The sequence below is a fragment of the Seriola aureovittata genome, chromosome 4 (assembly GCF_021018895.1).
Source record: "Seriola aureovittata isolate HTS-2021-v1 ecotype China chromosome 4, ASM2101889v1, whole genome shotgun sequence".
NCBI classification, from domain to species: domain Eukaryota; kingdom Metazoa; phylum Chordata; class Actinopteri; order Carangiformes; family Carangidae; genus Seriola; species Seriola aureovittata.
This window is the reverse complement of record NC_079367.1, coordinates 2,632,650-2,655,133: the sequence shown is the minus strand read 5'-3', so window position 1 is coordinate 2,655,133 and position 22,484 is coordinate 2,632,650. Positions and strand designations below refer to the sequence as shown.

At 44.5% G+C, this 22,484-nt stretch overlaps 1 protein-coding gene across 2 annotated transcripts in view; it reads left to right on the top strand.

Annotated features, from left to right (window-relative positions):
* The window catches only part of bcas3 (BCAS3 microtubule associated cell migration factor), a 336,132-nt gene that overhangs the window by 266,857 nt on the left and 46,791 nt on the right, over window positions 1-22,484 (top strand). For both annotated transcript variants that reach the window (XM_056373998.1, XM_056373997.1), the window contains one exon: window positions 13,078-13,254. In XM_056373998.1, the coding sequence (XP_056229973.1) occupies window positions 13,078-13,254 (177 nt within the window). The remainder of the gene's footprint in view (window positions 1-13,077; window positions 13,255-22,484) is intronic.

Here is a 22,484-nt window from a genome sequence, read left to right as displayed (position 1 = left end):
CGAGGACCCGGCCGGCGACAGGCGCAGCAGACCGACGGCTTCAGAGACGAGGCGAACAAACAAGGAGATGAGAGGAGAGGAGACCATTCCCAGGTGGCTGCTTGGCTTCCAATACAATTTTACCCAAACTTGATGAGGAAATGAAATGGGCCACCCCCACCCCCCCACCACCCCCCCTCCCCTCTGTCCAATACGATTAATTCCCTGTAAGATGCTTGCTTTTAGACCCAAGAGAGAGACACGATAATGGAGGATTTATTCGCTTAGAATGAAGAGGCTAGTGGAGGAGGGAGTTTCATAATGCTTTCCTCTCCACCTCAGCCGGCTGTGTGTCTCCCTCCATCTCTACGTCCTCCCCCCTCCCCCTCTCTTCCTCCTCCCCCTGCCTGTGCAGGATTGAGCGCATGATGCAGGAGCTTCTTGTGTAACCGGTGAGACGGAGCACAAGGTGTCAGAGGTAGAGAAGGAGACGGTGACCTGCTGGTGATGCAGCCGTACGTCTGTCGGCCCGTCCTCTCCCCCCTCTCCCTCCCCTCCCCCCTCTCCCTCCCCTCCGGCCTCTCTGTGGTGTGATAAGGCCAGCTTTGGGACACATTAGGCGAGGCAGGGCGTTAAGATCAAATGGGATTGTGGAGGATTTCCAGGAACACACGGGGGCTGTGGCTTTGGTGCTGGGAATCCTCTTCGTTTACCCCCCAGAGAGGAAGCAAAGGCACGGAACAATATTCATCAGACCGCAGCGTGCGGCACGACACCTCCGTCCAGACGGAGCAGGGGATAAACAGAGAGAGGTCTCTCTGGTCACATACGAGGCGTAACGGTGAACACAGTAAGCAGTCGGGCGGTCAGCTGCTCGTTTGGCAGCTAGTCTGGAAAAAGCTGTTGCTGTGGCATGAGGTTTTGGTTCTGATGGACTGCAGCATCCTGCCACAGGCGGGACTCAAAAAGTGTGAGTCCAGGGTGGCGCTCAGCTGCGAGTTCCTCTTCCTGTAGCAGGTCAGCAGATGGTCAACCTCCCACCTGCAGGCAGACACCTCCCCGCCACGGATGAGTCCAGTGAGGGAGGTGTCGTCCACGCAGGGATTTCATTTCATTTATTTCATTTAAGGTTTGAAGATCGTTGAAGTTTCCCTCGATTGCAACGATGTCGAGATACACAGAAACACAGAGTTAAAATCCAAAAGAAGTGAAAGTCATTTACACTCTGAGCTGAGGCGGTTTGAGGAGGGATGACATCGCCATCGGCACCGGCTGTGGCGTCGGCACGAAAACAACCCGTTTGTAGAAACGCTCGGACGATGGAATAGCTTCAGAATTTCTGTAACGTTCTGTATCGGCTCTGCGTCGGGGTCAGAACTCCAGCAACACTTAGTCGTAAACAGAAAAACTTTATTCGACCAACGACGCGTTTCGGGTTGTGGTCATGTGGCTTCAGGCCCCTCTGTTGCTGCCTGTAAACACACAGAGGAAAACGTGTGATTTTGCTTTTCATTAAAACAAGGTCTTGCAACACGCTCCGTATCGGCCAATCAAATGGGTGCACCGGGTCGCTCTCTTCCACTGTCACATGACCGCAGCATCCGCACCGTTTGTCTTATGGTCGTCCTGAGGACAGAGGACGATTGTCACTCCAATGAATCCAGTCTCACAGATTTGCCCCCCCCCCCCCCCAAATCGATGCAACCTGTGCTCTGTTTTAAATTTTAGGTTCTTGTGACATCACAGGATGGTATGTCACGTGATGCTCTACTTGCTACTGCCCTGCAAACACAACCCCCCTCCTCCCTCCACCGCCAAGTCCTGGCTTTTACTAGGTATGGGGTTGGGGTTGGGGTTGGGGTTGGGGGGGGCAGCACTGTATATGAGTGGGTCTGTTTGGTAAATAACACTAAAGTATTTATTTGTGCTGTGTCGCAACTCCAGTAAACAGTGGACAGCACCAGTTTAGATTTGGATTGGACCACTTCCCAGAAGAAAATCTGACGTTGGGGGGGGGGGGGGGGGGGTTCAGATTGATGCGAGGCGAGAGACAGACAGCGAGGAAGGAAGTGAGCAAACTGTGTGTGATTGATAAAGGCCTGTGACCCTTTCACACACAGTCTGTAACACTCAGATGAGGAGGCGTATACACACCCGCTCCACACAGGCGGCAACACACAGGAACCCTGTAATTGAATATCGTGCAGAAAGCAAACATTCCCCTGTAAACATATCATCTGTCACCTCTATAGCTTAATCCATATCCTTTATGCCAAATGGAGAAACACACACACACACACACACACACACACACACACACACACACCCCTGCAGCCTGTCAAACAAACAAATGAGGCTGGAGTCCCTGTGAAAGTCATCACCATGACCATCCCAGCTTCATCATCACGTTAGCCTGCTCCATTACACGGCAATACGATCCGGCCTGAAATCAATTAGCCGGCCATGCTAGCACCGTAAAGCGTACACTCCCCGATCTTTGTTTTGGTTTTGATGGAAAACAATGTCTTGCGCCCAGAAGGGAGTTTTTAGTTGTGCGGGTGCCACGTCCCTGACCAGATGAAAGATGCTTTGTACTGGTTCTGTGATGACTCTGAACGCAGGAAAATTATGATGCTGGCTCTGGCTGATTGTTTATCAGAGTTATAGTTTTTAGAAAAGTATTAAACATTTCAAATAACAGCTTTACAAATGGATTATATTCACACTGCTGATATGGTTCTTAGTATGACATCAGATCATTGACAGACAGAATTAAAAATAAATATCAGGCAGCTATTTAACTATTAAAGCTGCATCAGTGTAAAGGTCTCTGTCCATGTGTCGTTTGATTATAGATCAAGTCTAAGTTCTTTATTAATACTGTGAAAAAAGAAAAAAAACAGCTGTCAGGACTTATGTAACTTTGTGATGTCACAACAAAGCAGTCACCAAGCCCCGCCCACCTGGACCCACCATACAAACCTTGCAGGATTTGGTTTCTCTGAGTGTTTTTAACTGAAATCTGCTTTATTTTTATTGGATCACTCAGAAAACAGTCAGCCAATCAGAAGAGAGGCTCAGAGCCTCCTCTCTTCTGATTGGCTCACCGACCTGTTGTTACTAGAGCTGCAGAGAGAAGCCTGAGAGAGGAGATGTAAAACTATACTGAGATGGTTTTTATATCTTCTGATGGATCAACACTTTAAATAAAACACAGAAGAAGAAACATGGAGCTTTAAATGTAGAACCCTGTAGTTTCTAAGTTCTAGATTCACTAACAAAAACCTTTAAACTGAAATATTTAAGAACACTTTTTGCATGAAGAAAGCTGCACGGCTCTGGAAGCTCAAAACAAGCTTGTTAACCAGTTCCACCAGGACGTCCCATTGTGAGTGAATCACTACAACCTCTCCAAGCTCAGAAATGACCTTTCACACTCAACTGCAATGAAAAAGACCGATAATCAATATGCGTAATTAGGTCACGTATGAGTAAAGGTTCAAACTTTAATGCATAAATATGTGAATTAGTAGGTTTAAAGTGGCCACTCAGAGTGAGCGGGCGGCTCGTCAGGGATTACTTGAGGAATTTCCTTCACCTCTTTGATGCGACGGGTTTGATGGCACAGAGGAGCAGGAGCTGTTACCTTATTGGATCACATGCTGGTTTGGAAATAGCACAAGAGTTAGTGGTTCAGAGGAAGAAAGTTTTACCAAAATCTCATTTATTGAAATGGAATCACTTTGATCTGTTTTTAATCACACGCAGCGTGGTGACTGTTGTCTGTTGGGAGCTGACCCATCCTAACAGCGCTGAGGTCTCTGATTCTGAGAAGCCGGTTCCTGGTGTTACCATGGCGCTGATGTCCAGCAAATGAAAAGCAGCAGCTTCTGGTTCGTTTTTTCTTCTCCACATTAAAATGTCAAACAAAAAAAAAAATGTGTTGTCGAGTTGTGAGAAGCTGACGGTAACGGTGGTGAAGACGACAACTCCCATGATCCCTCGCTGCTTCACGACGTCACCCCGACGCCGTCTTTTGTTATCGTTTATTGAGAAACTGCGTTTAACTTAAAAGGACAAAACTCAACACTCAGCGATTCAAACGTAGAAACCCCTTGAACAAATGTGAGTGTGATTTTCAACCTGGGGTCACGAGCGTGTAAAAGGTCGAGGGAGAGGTTTGCGGCCGTAGGTATTTCTCACTCATAAGGATCATACGTTCGCCACGTAGGTCACACGTACAGGCCGTGCACGGCTGCTCATTTGTCAGCAAACACGCCCTCTCAGGGATCTGCTTAGCGTTAAATATATGAGCTCCCTCTAATCAGTGGCTCCTTCAGCTCGTTATTAATGCCCGCTGGAAACCAGGACCAGGACCAGGACCAGGGGGGAGAGGTCTTTTCCGAGGCGACTGTAATTTCCCTTCTCTTTACACCTCCACACCCTCCTTTCCTGTGACATTCATTAGTGCAGCGTAACCTTCAAAAGACACCCGGAGCCGGAGTGAGCGGCGGCCTGCTGGTGTCGGTACCAAACGCCTGGTCTGTCAAAACAAGCACGTCCATACTGATCAATGTCAGCCGGTTTCTATCGACAGATTGAATTTACTCCCTCAGTACTGTGTGAATGTGCAGCCACTCTGTCCCACACACACACACACACACACACAACACACACACACACAACACACACACACACACACACACACCAAACGTTAAACCTGCAACACATTTTTGAATTTCTTCTTCTGCACAGATTTCGCTGGACGTTCTTTCAAGAAATCACATTTGCTCCGTAACTCTGCAGAAGCAGCTTCTGTCTTAGCTTCCTAACTTCCAAACTGTGCCGTGTCTCCTTTAATGTGCTCAAACAAAACTGTATCGTAACCTTCTGATCTGCTGTATATTGATTACATTTTATTGATTATATTTTGTCGCATGTGAACGACGGAGTTTCGTGGCAGCTGCAGTGTTTTTTATGTGCAAGACTGCACATAAAAAAAATCTGTGCGTCTGTCAAGGTTCATGTGTTGTGTGTGTGTGTGTGTGTGTGTTTGTGCAAGCCCCAAGGAAACACGTGCACACACACACACACACACAGTCCATATGTGTTTACCTGATGTGTGTGCAAACATGATGCCGTGACATCAGCACTCAGGTCTGTGTCATGCAAGCGTATGGCACAAGTATCCTTCTATCACAATATAGTGTAATGAAAGACGTGTAAATATGGAGCGTCTATGTGTATATGTACAACGGCCTTGTTATTGTGAAACCCTCTTTTATTCTTCCACCGTCTTAATCCATTTTAAATACACAAGTATTCACCATTTCTGCTGCTGTTCAATTCAGTTCAGTTTTATTTGTGTAAAATCGAGAGAAACTCGACAGCTTCCGTCGTGAGGAAAAACCTCCAACAGAACCGGACTATGGGCCGGTTTGATTGGTTTATTTTCTCTATAGTTTTCAAGGTTTATATTTTCCATTAAAGAGTTTTAATACAGAGATATCATATCATTTCAGACAGTGGGCCTTCACATGCTGCTTTCCACCAGTCGGTGTTACGAAAGCATCACTGAGATCCAACACTGATGCTGAGGCGATAACGGTCTGGATCGCAGTCAGCTTTCCGTGGGTCAGAGGTCAGGACTCTCCGCACCGTGCCGTGAAAACAGTTTCTTTACGGACCTGTTGGCAGCAGGCCATTATCTGAAATCATCTCGTTATCACTTAACTGGAACTAAGAGGCCGAAACACCACGAAGCGCATAGACGGGCGTCCGCATTCAGTGTGTGTGGATAACGTGCTCTCTCACTCACAAGAGGCTTTCTGTTATAAAATTATAACCTTCAAGCTCAAGCTGAGATAACCCTGATGACATCACTGTGACCTCATCAGCGAAGTGGCCCTGTAATGGACGTGTAGGACAAGAAACAACATCAACATTGTTCCATTCTCAGGCCAATAGTGACTTAAAGATACTGGTGGACGTGGGAAAACTAATCTTTTTTAAAGCTCCATCTTCTCTAAAACAAAAGAAACTAAATCCTGCAAGGTTTGGATGGTGGGTCCAGGTGGGCGGGGCTTGGTGACTGCTTTGTTGTGACATCACAAAGTTCCAGAAGTCCTGACGGCTGGTTTTAAGGCTCAGTTTCTGAATACAGGCTGTGTGCATTTCTCTGTGGACTGAGGCTTTGATACTTTCACAGTATTAATATAGAAGCTAGAGCTGATCTATAATCACACTACACATGGACACAGACCTTTACACTGGAGGAGCTTTAAAGTTGAGGGTTTGAACATGAATATTAAGGTTAGGCACAGGAAGGGAAGGAAACCTTGTGTGTGTGTGTGTGTGTGTGTGTGTGTGTGTGTGTGTGTGTGTGGGTGTGGGTGTGTGGGTGTGTGGGATGACATAGTGCTGAGACAGACACATACACGCCATAGCTTGCTGTTAAAGTGTTAAGCCTGATAGTGAGCCGCTCTCTAATTTGACATGCCTCAAATTAGCTTAGTGGACATTAAGTCTGCATGTGTGTGTGTGTGTGTGTGTGTGTGTGTGTGTGTGTGTTGGACTAGTCAGACTTGTCTACAATTAACTGCGCACAGGTTAATGCGTCTTCATATCAGAATGCCATATGTTTTGGCGTGTGTTCATACACACGTGTGTGAGCGTGCATGTGGCAGTGAGTAAAGTGCCTTGAGGCAGACCCTGGTATTGATGGGGATTACTAACACTTAGCTGACACCACTGAGACTGCAAAGGGAGTAAATGATTTAGAAGCATTGGCCTTAATGTAATGAAAGAAAGGCCCTGCCTGTCAAGAACTCACACACACACACACACACACACACACCTATGGGCGCTAATCCTGTGAGCTTACATCTCCATTAACACTAACCCTGCACCACAAACCTACTCCACAAGATAGCTAGCACTCTCAGTGTTTCCCCGAGGATATCAGAGACACTCTTTTTCACTCTGTGTCTCTGACACACACACACACACACACTCACACACACACACACACACACACACGTCTGTGACTACACTGTGAACCCATACTGACATCCCCTCAGGCTGTGTGTGAGTTTGTGTGTGTGTGTGTGTGTGTGTGTGTGATGTGAAAGTCTATTAAAAGTGTGTTTTTGTGAACTTATCCATATAACGTGAATAGTTCCTTTGTGTATGAATGGATGTACTCTGCCTTGACAACATGCTGAATTATACGCACAATATAGTGCCAGGCTGATGTGTAGCGCTCACATTGAACCTCCAAGGCCACCTGACTCTGACATGATGGATGGCTCCTTCCACAGCAGCTGGAAAACAGTTCACATCCAACCCCGTCGTCCAACTCACAGCCGCACCAACACTGAGATATTTAGATAATGCAATGTTTACATCTGTGTTTGTTTGGTACCGGTTTCCTCATCGCTCGCCATGACACCGCCACCACGCTGGAAATCAGCTGGAGGTTAGAGGTTAGAATACGCCCTTTAGGCAGCACTAGCCCGGGATGGGCCAGGGCTAGCTGCTTAGCATGCTAACTTCAGTAGCTAGAAGAAAACAAGTGAAAACAAAAAAGAAGTTTCAATGCTGAACTCACAACGTTTCTATAGACTGGGAATGCTAACGTTAGCTATGTAGCGATAGCAAAAAGGTACACATAGCATCTGTAAAGCACAGTAGTTGGATGTAAAAACATATTTCGTGGAGTCGGGGCCTCGCAGCATCTTTAAAAACCAAACCTCCTGAACACAACAATGAGCCGGAGGTTTAGAAAACGTGTCGAGAACACTTGCGTCTTGTTGTTGAAATTGCAGTTGTTTCCAGCCTGTCGTTATTTTACCTTTGCCCAGTATAACGTCTCTACAAAATGCAGAGCACAGAGTCTGACCGTCCTGAGAGCGTCACAGAGAGAGAACCTGTTGTGTTGGATCACGTTAGATCTTCTAGGCGTCTCTACTAGACTGGAAGCTCGGTGCAGTTCCCACATGAAACCCCTGCACCGCCTGATTTACGATCTGTTTGTCAGTAACAGACTGTTCCTGTGTTCCCAGTGCCTGACACCACTTGAGTACACACTCTCTGACACACACACATGCACCATTACATATTACACAGCACCCATCATAAAGGAATTAGCTTGATCAGCCCCGCCGCACTAAAGCCTAATTGAATTAGCGCTAACCAGGCGTTAGCGTCTCGGCTGCACAGGTAACCGAGAAACAGTGGCATGAGCCCTCGGAACATTTTACCTTCACCTGCGTGCGTGTGTGTGTGTGTGTGTGTGTGTGTGTGTGTGTGTGTGTGTTACACTTTTATGCTAAGTGAGGAAATCAGCGTCTGTTTTTTAAGGAACCCAAAACAGTTGGAAACGTATTTAGATCTGACAACAATGTGTCATCAGAGCAGTTTGATATGAAGTTAGAACCTTGACATTAAAGCAAGTGTTGGTAAAGTGAAGCAGTGACTCAGCAGGTGATGTTAGTCTGTCAGGTGTTGCTCACCTGGGCTGCAACTTCTACTGACCTCTACAAGTTGCCAAAACAAACCAATGGAATCTAAAGATAAAGCTTTTTAGGCATCAGGTTTTTACTTTTCTCCACTTCACAACAACAACACTTCCTGTCTCTAAGTCACATGTCACTAAACTAACCAATCAGCAGTTAGAAGGACTTAGACTGAGTGTAAATAAGAGGAAAACCAATGAGATGGATTCAGGAGATTATTATAACAGTTTTTTAAAGATGCACATGTAAAAATTTAAACTTGTAAATACGTAATTAACAACTGTATAAACACTGTGCATATATTTTTACTAAATTAACTCATATAAACAGACAACAATTGACATTTAAACCTTAGAAAAGTAAAGCGCTGTATGTGCGTCAGCGAGGGCGATTGTGATGTGCATGTGTGATGTCATGTCCAACTGTGCCATCCTAAGCCCCTGCTGTAAAGGTATACACACACACACACACACACACACACACACATCCCGCTGCAGTGTGATTAAATCTTTAAGGAAAGTAGCGCTGGCTGCAGGGATAAGTAGGGCCAGTATGTGGGGGCTAACAGCTGGGTGGAGAGTGGCTTTTAATCCAGCTGGGTTTTAACATGATGGAGGGAAAAACAACAATCCAGGGTGTGTGTTTTGAATCCTCCTCCTCCTCCTGCCAACAGCACGTCCTCACATTTCCAGAGGTTTACAGACAGAAATTAGAATAAAAGGGGAAGTCAGTGAGCAGCACCTACAGTGGGCCGACAGGGTCGATCCAAGTCGGTGATTGTGACGTGTTCAGATGTTTGATGAGATTACACTAAAGTAAGAACGCTCAGTTTCTGCCTTTAGCTGTAGTCATGCAGTTATTTCTTCTACTGTAACTGTTGGGCAGTGAAGGCAGCAGCAGTGTGTGTGCACGATGTGTTCAGGCGCAGTGTTCAGTGTAGGTCACCCTCGTGTTTATAGCACGTACAGTGTATAAGACAAGTGAAACAGCCTGTGTGCGGACAAAAACACTTCCTGTGGAGAAAAACCTTTAGAATAAGAATATTTTAAAATTACCGTGAGAAATATTGGTGTCAGATATTTGAAAATGCGTTTTATAAAACCTGTTAAAATTGTTAATAAGGAAACAAAGTGTAACTTCGGAAGAAACAGACTTGATTTGTGCATCACCTAGAGAGGACTGTGGACTTTATCCCTGATCATATATATAGATATAATCGATTGATCACAGCGGCCAAGGACTCTTTGTGTCTCTAATTGTATGAAGATAGAGTTTTAATTACTAGTATATATATATTTTCATACAGTTTGGGACAAATAGAGTAAGAAAGCTGACAGTGAGATACAGTGAAATAGATTGAACTCTTGTTATATATCAGGTGCATACAAACCAATAACAGTGTATCTTTATACTGTAACATCAGCCCGATGACTGCAGATATTATGACTGTTTTCCAGGTGCTGTAAATACAGTTTCAGAAGCTTTAAATTCATATACATTTAAAATCCTCTTGTACAATGGCAGAGCAGCAACAGAGCAAATGTGCAAATTGTTTTTGACGTTAAAATCAGGTTTAAACTCTGATCACTGATCGGTGGTTCAGGTCTAAAACAATCAGTATCGGCCCTCAAATACCCATATTGGTTGAAGGCTGCTCTGATAAACATAAAGCTCTTCCTAACCTCCTGCCAAGCTCTTATCATCCAGAAAAGCCACTGCAGTCAAAACCTTTGATCTGCCGGGCTTACTGGCTATCAGGGAGCAGACTACTGTGTGTGTGTGTGTTGTGTGTGTGTGTGTGTGTGTGTGTGTGTGTACATGTACCCTGAGGCCTGGCCAATGTCAGCTCTGCTGCAGGCCACTGACAGGTGCTAATGCTGGGGCGAGAGGCTGCACGGGCCTCCATGCTCCCTACTGTGATAACACTGACCGGCTTCCAGAAGCACACACACACACACACACACACACACCACACACACACACACACACACACACAATGGCTGAGCTTCCTGATAACTTTGCTGCACTTCAGAAGCATTGTGCATGTGTGTGTGTGTGTGTGTGTGTGTGTGTGTGTGTGTGTGTGTGTGTTGGATTGATTTTTCAAAGGATTCCCCTTTAGTGCCAGCAGGCCTGCCATCAAAGCCAGCCATGAGAGCCTGGTGGGTGTTTTCGTGTGTGTGTGTGTGTGTGTGTGTGTGTGTGTGTTGTGTGTGTGTGTGTGTGTGTTGTGTGTGTGTGTCGGACAACACTGACACACACACTTGCCTTCGAGGTGATATGATGTTTTTATGTCCTGCATGGTAGATGTGTGTGTATGTGCTGAATTTGATTGTGAAGGCCGACCTGGACACGGCGGCTCAGCGTGGCTCGTTGCTGATAAAGGTTCGACCTGCTGAAACCTCCGGCTGACCGTGGGGCAGAGGTTTTACATGTCCACCTTAAATCAACCTGTTCAGAGCTGCTCACGCAGGTCTGAGTGTCGTGGCTCGATCTGGAGGATTTAAGCATCATTTGCTGCAGCACCTTGAGTTTAACTTAACAAACTGCAGCGCTGTGTCCATCTGTGTGTCCATCCATGTTTCCTGCACTGGAGGTCCAGCACATAGACAGAGATATAAACACAGAGACAGAAGCTGGTGTTTCCAGGAGGAGAGGATCTCCTCCGTCCTTATCTTCACTCTGTCCTTTGATTTCATCGTGTCTGGGGTTTTGCTAAAACTGACAAGACCTCTAGAGACATATTCCTGTGCTCCCAGATAGAGAGAGAGAGAGAGAGAAGAGGAAGAAGAAGAGATAGAAACGCTGCAGACGAAGCAGGAGTCCAGTATCTGAGCTTCCAGATTTGTTCTGCAAACTAACTGATTCCAAAAAGTGAGCAGAAGTATAAAATGCTTGGAGGTTAGAAGCTACAGGAGCAAAGCTTCTTTGCAGCTGCTGAAAGAAAACAACAATATACACAAAACAATAAAACACACTGTAAAAAACACCAAACACCATAAAAACACACAACACTTTACAAATGCTGAAGCTCATGAGCTGTTTCCTGTCTGTCACACACTTCCTGTGTGTTAACGAGGAGGAAGCTGCTGATATGCAGAACTGATGATGATGATGATGATGGTGATGATGATAAGGTGTGTGGTCATGTGGTTTGTATTGTTGTTGTTTCGTTTTTTTGACGTGCTGAGTCACAGGAGCACGTCACCTTCATCATCTTCCTCCTCCTCCTCCTCCTCAGCCTTTATCACCTCTCAGTGCTGCAGGCACAGTGACTGAGTCAAATGAACACACTAATAGAATAAACCAGTTGTTTTAGTGTCTGCATGCCTGCCTGCCTGGCTTATCACACACACACACACACACACACACACACACACACACACACACACACACACACAACACACACACAGAGAGAGAGAGGCAGGTTGCAGACTCTCTGGCTCCACAGCACAAGATCTCCCTGATTGCAGAAATTATGGCAGACAGAGGAGAAGAGATTAAGATGCAGCGTAGGTCTGTGTGGATTTGGTTTGACAGGCATGAAGATTGTGTTGTGCTTACAAGTTGTTTGTTAGGTGTGTGTGTGTGTGTGTGTGTGTGTGTGTGTGTGTGTGTGTGAGACTCTTAAAGCAGCTGATCTGCTGGACTCCAGTGGAACCAGTGTGGAGTAAATTCATTTGTTTTGTGCAGGGGAGAGAAATGTTCGTCTGACGTGTGTTTAACATTGTAAAAGACAGAGAGTCGATTGTTTGATTACCAGCTGTGATTTGAAAAATCTACTTTTTTTAATTAAACAACTAATAACACAGACTCAGCAGAAGTCAGACTGTAGTGAAAGACAACCCACTTAAAGCCACTTTCATGCAAAGAGAAATAGAAAAGTTCTGTGACAGCGGCTACAGACGTATTACAGGCTTTTGTAGCAGGATATGGGCCGTGTATAATATAATAATGTTGTATTTTATGTTTCAGGCATAGGTGATGCAAAACTGAAAACAAAACAACTTATGAAACATATCACATGTGGCAGGAAACCTGATTATGTAGAAGCATATCCTGCAAATGGACCTGCTCTAACTTGAGTATTTGAGCTGTTAAATGTCTTATGGCTCGTTGTGTGTATTTTCATTTGTCTGTGTTTTCCTCTGCATGTGTTGGACACACATGATAGACACAGTGTTGAGTTTAGTCTTTCCTGCATCAGGTTTTCCTGTTGTAGGTTTTTACTTTCCTGTCTGAGATTGCTGTTCATTACCTGTGTTAGACGTGTACAGTATGTTTGATAATGATCCCTTTAATACAGTTAAAGTCTGATCTAATATTATAATATGATCTATATCTACTTTATACTGTCTCTTAAAAAAGGACGTTTCTGTTTCTACGAAATGTCCAAACTGCAACTGGATCACATTTTCTGTGAAGATAATGAGGAAGTTTCAAACGCACTGATAACAAACTGTTGACAGACAACAGCTCGACATCCACTCGTCCTTCTGAGAGATCCAGGTTTCATTCACAGTGACTTCACACCGCTGGTGCATGTAGTGATCTGTTGGGTGTTCTGTGTTTGTGTCTGCAGGGCCGTTCGATGGGCGCGGCGTGACGCTGCTGGAGGTGTGCGGCAGCTGGCCGGAGAGCTTCGGCGTGCCGCGGCACAACATCGGGTCGGCGGACGCCAGCGACGAAGGCCTGCGGGAGAGACTGGCCGACGCCATGTCCGAGTCCCCGTCCAGGGACATAGTGGGATCCGCCACAGGTCAGTGGAGGCCGGACGACACACAATCACACTCACCTGCTTAAACACATGGACACGTGTCCACAAACATGCCACCGCTGGTTCTTCCATCCCACATTTAAATCATTTAAATCAAATAGAAACATGGAAATTTGAAAAAGGAAGAAAAGGTCTTTTTGTTGTTGAGTCTTTACACTTTGTTCTTGGTTCATTTTCACTCTCATCTCGTCAACAAAATGATTTTGGCACATTTTTGTTGTTCAGGATCTTGTGTCCGCTCTCGGACACAATGAACGCTGGAAGTCCGGACGTATTGACAGAAGAGAGGACAGAGGGTGTGATGATGATGATGATGATGATGATGATGATGATGATGAGAACTTGAAGATAGGGTCTCTCTGTATGTGGCTATGTTATAAACATAAAGTGAATAGAAATAGTTTCCTGTTGGAGATGTTGCAGGTCAGACAATCCGTGCACTAAGTCAGAGCAAACGTTTCGCTCTCATTGAATCTTGGTCGAATAAATCCAGTGAGTGAATAAATAAAAGTTACTTAAACGACAGTGATCCATGTTTTAATGTCACCTGCTGTCAGTGTGTTCAGGTGAGACAGGGTTCTTTATTTATTTGAAGGTAAATCTGTGTAATATTTTCTAAAGATGCTTCTTGCACCTGATGATGTTGATTCTACGTGTCACATGTTCTCGTGTGTCCTGATGCTTCACTGGAGATTTAATCCACTGTTTGTTTTTAGCTAATTCGTCATAAATCTCATTATAAGTATCATTTTAGGCAGCTTGACTTCCTCACTGCATTACCCAGCAGCCATTGCTGCCAGATCATGGTCCAATGATGGATTAGGTCACCACTAGTAGGGGGTGTGTGTGTGTGTGTGTGTGTGTGTGTGTGTGTTTGTGCGTGTGCTCGGATTTGGCATATCTGCACACACCTTGCTTTACTTCGAGGTTTCCTGCCTGTGTGTGTCTGTGTGTGTGTGTGTGTGTGTGTGTGTGTGTGTGTGTGTGTGTGTGTGTGTGTGTGTGTGTGTGTGTGTGTGTGTGTGTGTGTGTGTGTGCAGCAGACATGCCGTTGGCCCTGACAGTCCGAATGGTTAACTCATTTAGGAAGCGCCAGTGCTTTCTCTTTCTCCCCCCCCCCCCCCTAAGTGAACAAGAGTTCCTTTGATTTAAATGTGTGTGTGTGTGTGGCGGGGGGGGGGGGGGGGGGGGTCGGTTAGGGTGGGGGTGGGGGGGGGGGGTGTTGGGGTAGGGTAGTGGGGGGCTCACAAGGCCTTAATGGATTTAGCATCGACAACACTGCCCCCCCCTCCACAACCCTCCACAGCCATATCCAGCCCAGTAGCCCTCCCCCCTCCCTCCCCCCTCCACCTCCCGTTAGGATTTAACCTCATTTGTAGCTCTCTCTCTCTTTCTTCTCATCACCCCCCCCCCCCCCCCCACCCACCACACTCCCCCCACCCCGTGTTTCTTCATTAGATTAGATGTTGGAGTCTCCCGGACACTAGCAGTCAGTCTCCTCTTGTTCTTGTTCCCTCCATCATCTCGCATCTTGACCCCCATCGCACCCCCCCCTCCTCCCCCCACTCCACCCTCCACCCCTAATGCAACACAAAATTCATTACTGATCACATTACATCAAAATACACCCATGATACACACAAACACACACTCTCTCCCTCTCTCTCTCTCCTGCGCCCTGAGCTGTGCTGAAGACATCATCCACAGGGAATGTGATGGACTTGCTGCTTCCATCCGTTGGGAGACAGAGACGCCTCAGTCTCCGAGGGTAATCTAATAGCGCCGCACTTCGCTCTAACATATAGGAAGTGATCCTCTGCGCTGCGACGTGGACGGTCGGGACCTGGTTCTCCTGAGTGCCATGGATCATTCTAATCAAACGCACCGTTGATATGGAAACTGCTCACAGTGTGTTTCATAGATTATCGACAATAACTAAAAAAAAAAACCTGGACTGTGTTGGTGAGACTTTCAAATATGCTAATTAGCATATTAGCACACCTGTTCATCTCCGGAGGACAGAACTCTCAGGAAACAGCAGAACTTCTTCAGGCCGACGTGTTTCAGACTGTGGCCTTCGTCAGGGTCATCATCACAAAACACATCACAAGTCAAGTTGCCTTCTACAAAGATGGCTTTGTCACATGGTCATGTGGCTTTAGGCCAAGTGTCGTCTCAGGCTTGTGCAGAATGTCCAATACACGACAAGTAACGTTTAAATTTAAAGAAATTTTATAAAGTGCTAAACGTGTGACAACATAAAAACTACATCATGCAAAAGCATTCATTAAAATAAATACAGATAAAGATAAAATATAAAGATAAAATATCAAATATGACCTTATACTATGATATATAAATGAAAAATATAAAGGTCACATCATTTTATTTAACAGAGCTTCTACGTCAGTGATGCGATGAACGTGATGTTTCACCTACATGTATTTTACCACATGGATTATTTCATATGATCCACATCTTTTGTTTTACAGGTAATAAAGTTGTTAATAGTTTTTCCATTGATCTAAGATTTGGTCTGATCTAAACTTGCCATAATAAGACTCCATATGTGATGAAGCACCACCCGTCTTCAGCCCCAGACTTCAGGCCACAGATGAATAAGTGCAGCACACAGGAATGTGGAGCACCAGGCATTTCATTCATTTTTCTTTTTTTCTTTTCATTGTGGTTCTTCAACACAAGGATTACCAGTAATGTTAAAAACGTTTCCTTGGCCCCGACTCACAAAGATCTGATTTCCTCTGACTTTCTATTGGAACAAGGCGACAGTTGACATGTCGTCCCATCCACGTATGATCCACGTATGATCCACGTATGATCCACGTATGATCCACGTATGATCCACGTATGATCCACGTATGATCCACGTATGATCCACTGCCTCCTGGGTTCAAGTGCCAGATCCAGTTTGTTTGTGGCATTCAATTTATTATTTATAGTAGCTGGGATTTCCATGTTGATATATGTGCACTCAAAGTGTTTCCGTTGTGAGTTGAGCTGTATAGCTCTGTGAATGTGTGTGTGTGTGTGTGTGTGTGTGTGTGTGTGTGTGTGTGTGTGTGTGTGTGTGTGTGTGTGTGTGTGTGTGTGTGTGTGTGTGTTGGCGTGAGGCTGAGATGGGCAGAGGCAGATGGTATCTTGCTCAGTGGCTCCATTTGCCAGGAGCCGTGGCCCCTGAGCTCAGACACACACAGCACAGTGGAGCTGCTAATATAGACCTTCAGATTACACACACACACCACACACACACACACACACACACACACACACACTCTTAACTAACCTATACACACATTTACCTCATCTGTTTCTGCAGAGAGATGATCTCATGAGAAACTGTGTGATACAGCAACAGGCGTACTGTCAACACTGGATACTGGAGGGAAACTGCTAACTCTGCACATAACTTTATTTATATGAGTTCATAACTTTATTTATATAAAACTCTAAACTACTAGACAATGTGAAGAATAGGCTCAAGCAATATCTGAAAATCACAATACAGTCCCAAACATCACGATACACAATATTATCATATCGATTGTTATGTATTTTTTTTTATTATGATATAATTTATTATTAATAATAATGATAATAATAATATATAACTATATTATTTTATGTTTCAGGTATTTTTTTCACAATATATAATTCAATTATTTTATTTTATGTTTCAGGGATTTTTTTTAATCATATATAATTATATTGTATTTTATGTTTTAGGTGTTTTTTTTATAGTATATACTTATGTTACAGTTAACCGTTAAAGTTACAGTTAAAGTTTTTTAAAATATAAAAATCAAATTTGAAAAATATTGCATAATATGTCGATATCATGGAATATCGGCCCGGGCATGATCTAGTGACATCTGTGATTTAGAACACAATTTAACTTATGACCATAACCACATTGCCTCAGAGCATGCTGGGAAGCCCCCCCCCCCCCCCCCCCCCCAAACACACTACACTGTTTCCATCCAACTGTTGAGTGAATTTTCTGCAAACTGTCTGTTAGTTTTATACACAGCTAGTTTCAGCTGAGTCTTTGTCATTGTTTATCCTTCCCGCTGCTGCTATTTATCACAGTTTTCTTCTTCTTCTTCTTCTTTTTTTTTTCATCCACATAAACAATTTGTCAACAAGTTGATGTGGACGGAAACACAACAACAAACAACACATTTTTCCCTCCCTGTGTGTCTCCTCACACACTCAGAGGATCTCAGAGCTGGAATGCTCGCTGATGTAACAAATCACTGTCTATCTGACATTCTCCTCCAGCACACACACACACACACACACACACACACACACACACACACACACACACACACACACACACACACACACACACACACACACACACACACACTCTCGCAGATTCACAGGGAAAACAAAGCCTCCAGTCAGGGTAATGGGGCTCTCACGCTAAGGCCGAGACCCAGCGTCGCCAGCTCGGAGGGCAGGTGACACTCACAGAGAAAGATGGACGGATGGACAGAGGGAGAGCGGGAGAACAGAGGAGAGAGAGAGAGAGAGAGAGTCACTGACGACTAAAACACACTGGGGCTGAAATTAGATTTGCCTCCAATGATATAATGCTGCTAACTGGATTTGGCTTATTGGTGCCTGCCCAACATAAATTCCATTGAAGCCATATGGAGAGTGGACGAGTGCTCGACACGACCTGGTGTGTCTCAGCTGAGAGCGGCTCCGGCTCGGGGACAATGACGCTTTTTATGTCCGTTTTACTCGCATCATGTCATTTCACAATATACATACATATACATATATAATATCTTTGGTGCTGAGCGGTTGTTGCCCCGCTGTCACTCATCAGAGGAGTCGCCAGAGTTTACAGCAGGAAGTGTGAAGCAGGCGGAGTCACTCTGGTGTCGAGTTAATCAGCGACGGTGAACAGATGAATGAAGATCTGTCTCTGATTCATATTATTTCCACTTCCGCTCTCTTTTTCCGTATCGCAAAAGTCCTGTTGGGGTTCATAATGCGTGGCGGTGGTACAGGCCGATACCTGGTGGCTCCTGGTGGTTTAAGAGCCGTAAACCTGCAGTGGGCCACGAAGCGTTTGTTAACGAGTCTCAGAGAAACTGTTTGATCCATCAAAGAAAGATCAATGAAATTCTGTGTGAAGCTTCTAGTTTGGTTGAACTAACTGAGGCGAGGTAGCCGGGCCGTCAGCTGCTCCATCTTGCTGTTGCTATGGGAGATTGTTGTTCTAAATATTACTGCTGTGGAGTTCTTTCAGATTTTTAATGGTTCAAACTCCACAAATGAATTTAAAATCTTCACAGACGAAGCAGAAACGTCTCTGTCCATCAGTCATTCAGTTATTCAGTGATTTTTAAAATACTGTGTCTGATCGTTGAATTTAAACCTTAAACCATAAAGTTTAACTTTAAATGAAGCCGATCGGATGAAGAGGAACCGTTTCTCTCAGGTTTAACTAAACAGGACTGTAGTTAAAGGTTGTTAAAATTGGACCTTTTTCTTCTTCCATCTATTCTTTGATTTTCTTGGTTCTTTTGTGGCTTAAACTGAAAATATCTTAATCATTTAGATCACGTGTTTATCTTTGAATCTTCAGAGATCACTTCCTGTGTGCCTGAGATCTTCACCGTTATCGTCCTGACGTGAGTCTTAAGTCGTCGATATCACGACTCACTGCGTCATCACAGTCAAACTGGATCACTGAAGGTTTAGTCTAAAAGTCTCAGTGCTCTGTTTGTATTTCATGATACTGTGCTGCAGTGTGTGTGTGTGTGTGTGTGTGTGTGTTGGGTTTAGTTTTGCTGATTGATGAGGTGGGGGCGCAGAGGACCACCCACACCCAGCAGGTCATAACCACGTCTTGTTTGTTGGATCCCAGCTCAAAGAAACTGCGAGTAATAACGATAATAATAATAATAATAATAAGAGCGGCACAGAACTCAGCTGCTTCTCTCAACACCTGACTCAACACTAATATTTAGGGCGGTCTTATCAGCACCGCAGAGCTGAGACTGTTTCCTGTGTGGATGCATGTGTTGCTTTTATTCATTCCAGCAGTTTCATACGTGTGTGTGTGTGTGTGTGTGTGTGTGTGTGTGTGTAGGGGTTTCTATTACTCTGAATGCAAACATTTTATAATAACTACCTATTACATGTGTGTGTGTGTGATTATTTCTGAGTGTGCAGGCGGTGGTCCGACTCCAAACAGGCATCCTGACTCAGTAATTGGTCATTTGCTGTTGGAGCTGGACTGTGGGCTTCTGGCCCGGTGACACACTGTATGTATGCTTTGGTAGAGTTCCACTTTACTTCTGATGTTATCACGTCAGAGAAAACATTAGCTCTGTGGCCATATGCTGCTCCGAGCGTGTGTGTGTGTGTGTGTTTGTGTGTGTGCGTGCGTGTGTGTGTGTGTGCAAAATATATGAAAGATAAAGAAAGTTTGACATAGGAAATATCTGTTGAGGTAATTTCTCAGCGTAGATTGAGGGTTTCCTCTCTGACACTGAACCATGTGTGTGTGTGCGTGCACGTGTGTGTGTGCACATGTGTGTGTGTATCTGCAAACACATGCTGGTTTTAGCACTTGGCCTCAAACTCTCTTAAAGAAACGGCGCAGCGTTACTTATCTCCCTCACTCCATTTACTAATCAATATTACACTGGACAGCATTGCGCTTTAATAGCCTCCTATTTTTTCATTTGGACCTAGTGTTCCTTTCCCGTTTGATGAATGTGCTCTGTATATTACAATAACCTATCAAATGTAATGCTTTATTGTTTTAATGCCACTGGCAAACTGCTAAGAGCCTGTAATCTGCAGCGTGCATCTGAGCGGCGTTGGGCTCCTGACTGGAAAAATGCAATACATCACTCATTACTGTTACTCATTTGCAAAGCAGCAGAATTGCCTCAGTTATTAGTCCCTGTGGGCAGTAATTGGTTCATCTACTCATTATTTTTCATTATTTTAAATTTTTTTACTGTCCAGATTTTGGGCTTGTCTTTCAGAACAGCTTCTCTCCAGCGTCCTGAGCAGACTGTTGCCATGGAAACGTCACGCTGTTCAGGTGTTTGTGACTCTGTCTTCTGTTTAAAGCAGAGTGTTATTGTGCTGTTGTAAAGCACATGTGATACACACAGAACATGTGATACACACACAGAACATGTGATACACACAGAACATGTGATACAAACACAGAACATGTGATACAAACACAGAACATGTGATACACACACAGAACATGTGATACACACACAGAACATGTGATACAAACACAGAACATGTGATACACACAGAACATGTGATACAAACACAGAACATGTGATACAAACACAGAACATGTGATACAAACACAGAACATGTGATACACACACAGAACATGTGATATACACACAGAACATGTGATACAAACACAGAACATGTGATACACACACAGAACATGTGATATACACACAGAACATGTGATACAAACACAGAACATGTGATATACACACAGAACATGTGATACACACACAGAACATGTGATACACACACATTTGTACCTTTGTTCAGAGAGGCAGCCATTTTGTTTTCAGGGTTGTCCGTACGTCCGTCTCAGTGACACCTTGATGGAACTTCTTCTAATTTGGCACAAACATTCACTAGGACTCAGGGATGAACTGATCAGACTTTGGTGGTCAAAGGTCAAAGGTCAAGGTCGTGGTGACCTCACAAAACGTGGTTCATTCGCTTCTCACATAACATTGACTGGGATGGTAAATGGACTTGCACTTATCCAGTGTGTTTCTAGTCTTACTGACCACTCAGAGCGCTTTACAATACCTGCCACATTCACCCAGTCACACATTCACCCAGTCACACATTCACCCAGTCACACACTGATGAAACAGCCGTCAGGGGTTAAAGTGGGGTTCAGTGGGATGAACTGTTTAGATGTTGGTGGATCCCACTCGTCCTGCTCCTACGCTCCTGCCTCATTGAACAGATGTGCGAAGAGTTCTTACGTTTTATTCTAGGACATAAAATACTTCAGTAAAGGTTTCAAGAACAACAAAACGTGTCAGTGTCATAAACTTTTCTCTTATTTTCTGTAGAAATCCAAAAGACAATGTGATAATCTGATTATCTATGATGACGCTAACTAACAGCAGACTGCGTTATTGTCCATCGCCGCACGGGTCAGTCTGGAGTATCTCGGTTATAACGGCGAAAACCTGAGCATTTTAAATTCTTAATTTCATGGAACACACACTTAAAACACAGACTTTATGTTGGCAACAGCTTTAATTGAAAGTAACATCAGTCTACAGGCGGGAAAAAAACAAAACAAAGACTAACAGTCTTCCAGCTTTGACTATTAATTTAAACCAGTGTTGACACCACGATGTCAGAGCGATGTGTTTATCCGAAAGTAATGTTCCCCCTCCGGCCAATCAAGATCAAAGACACACACTGTGTCTCCACGGTAACAGCTGAAAGGAAGAAGTTAACACCTTCACCTTAAGAGATGGAGTTGAGAATAATTGCTGGAACGCACTGAGCAGAATTAGACTAACGAGTACAGAGTGTATATCTTACACTGAGCTGAGACGTATCTCACAGCAACATGGTGTCGGTGTCCTCCTCCTGTCACTCGGCAGTAAAGCAGCTGATCTGTGTCTCGGAGCCCGGAGCCATGTAAACAATCTGCACAGCAAAAAAACATGTTGTATTTCTCTATTATATAAAAATGAATAGCCTCTTTAACTTTTTGCTATTATATAAATCATTCCATAGAAAACCTCATTAATTGGTCCATTAAGGAAACATGGAAACTAGACTGCACGCCTGTTCAGACAGCTGTGTGATTTAATGGTCGTACAATACATCCTGTATTTGAATTGGCCGCATATTCTATTCACACAAAGCCGCACTATTATCCTGCCGACCGACTGGTTTCTGTGCTATTCAGCCTTGTTTTAGTACACTGATACCTATCACAAGAGCAACAAGCACACAGGGACGGGTGGGGGGTGGGGGGGGGGGGGGGGGGGGGGGGTACAGGCTTGGAGGTCCTTCTTTTCCTATCAATCAGTGCAGACGTCTGCTGGCTTCAGTTCATGAGCGCCCGAGCCTTTAGTATAAACTTGAGCCGCAGCGTCAGACCGGCCGACTCTCTCATATACACTGACGAGAAAAACACT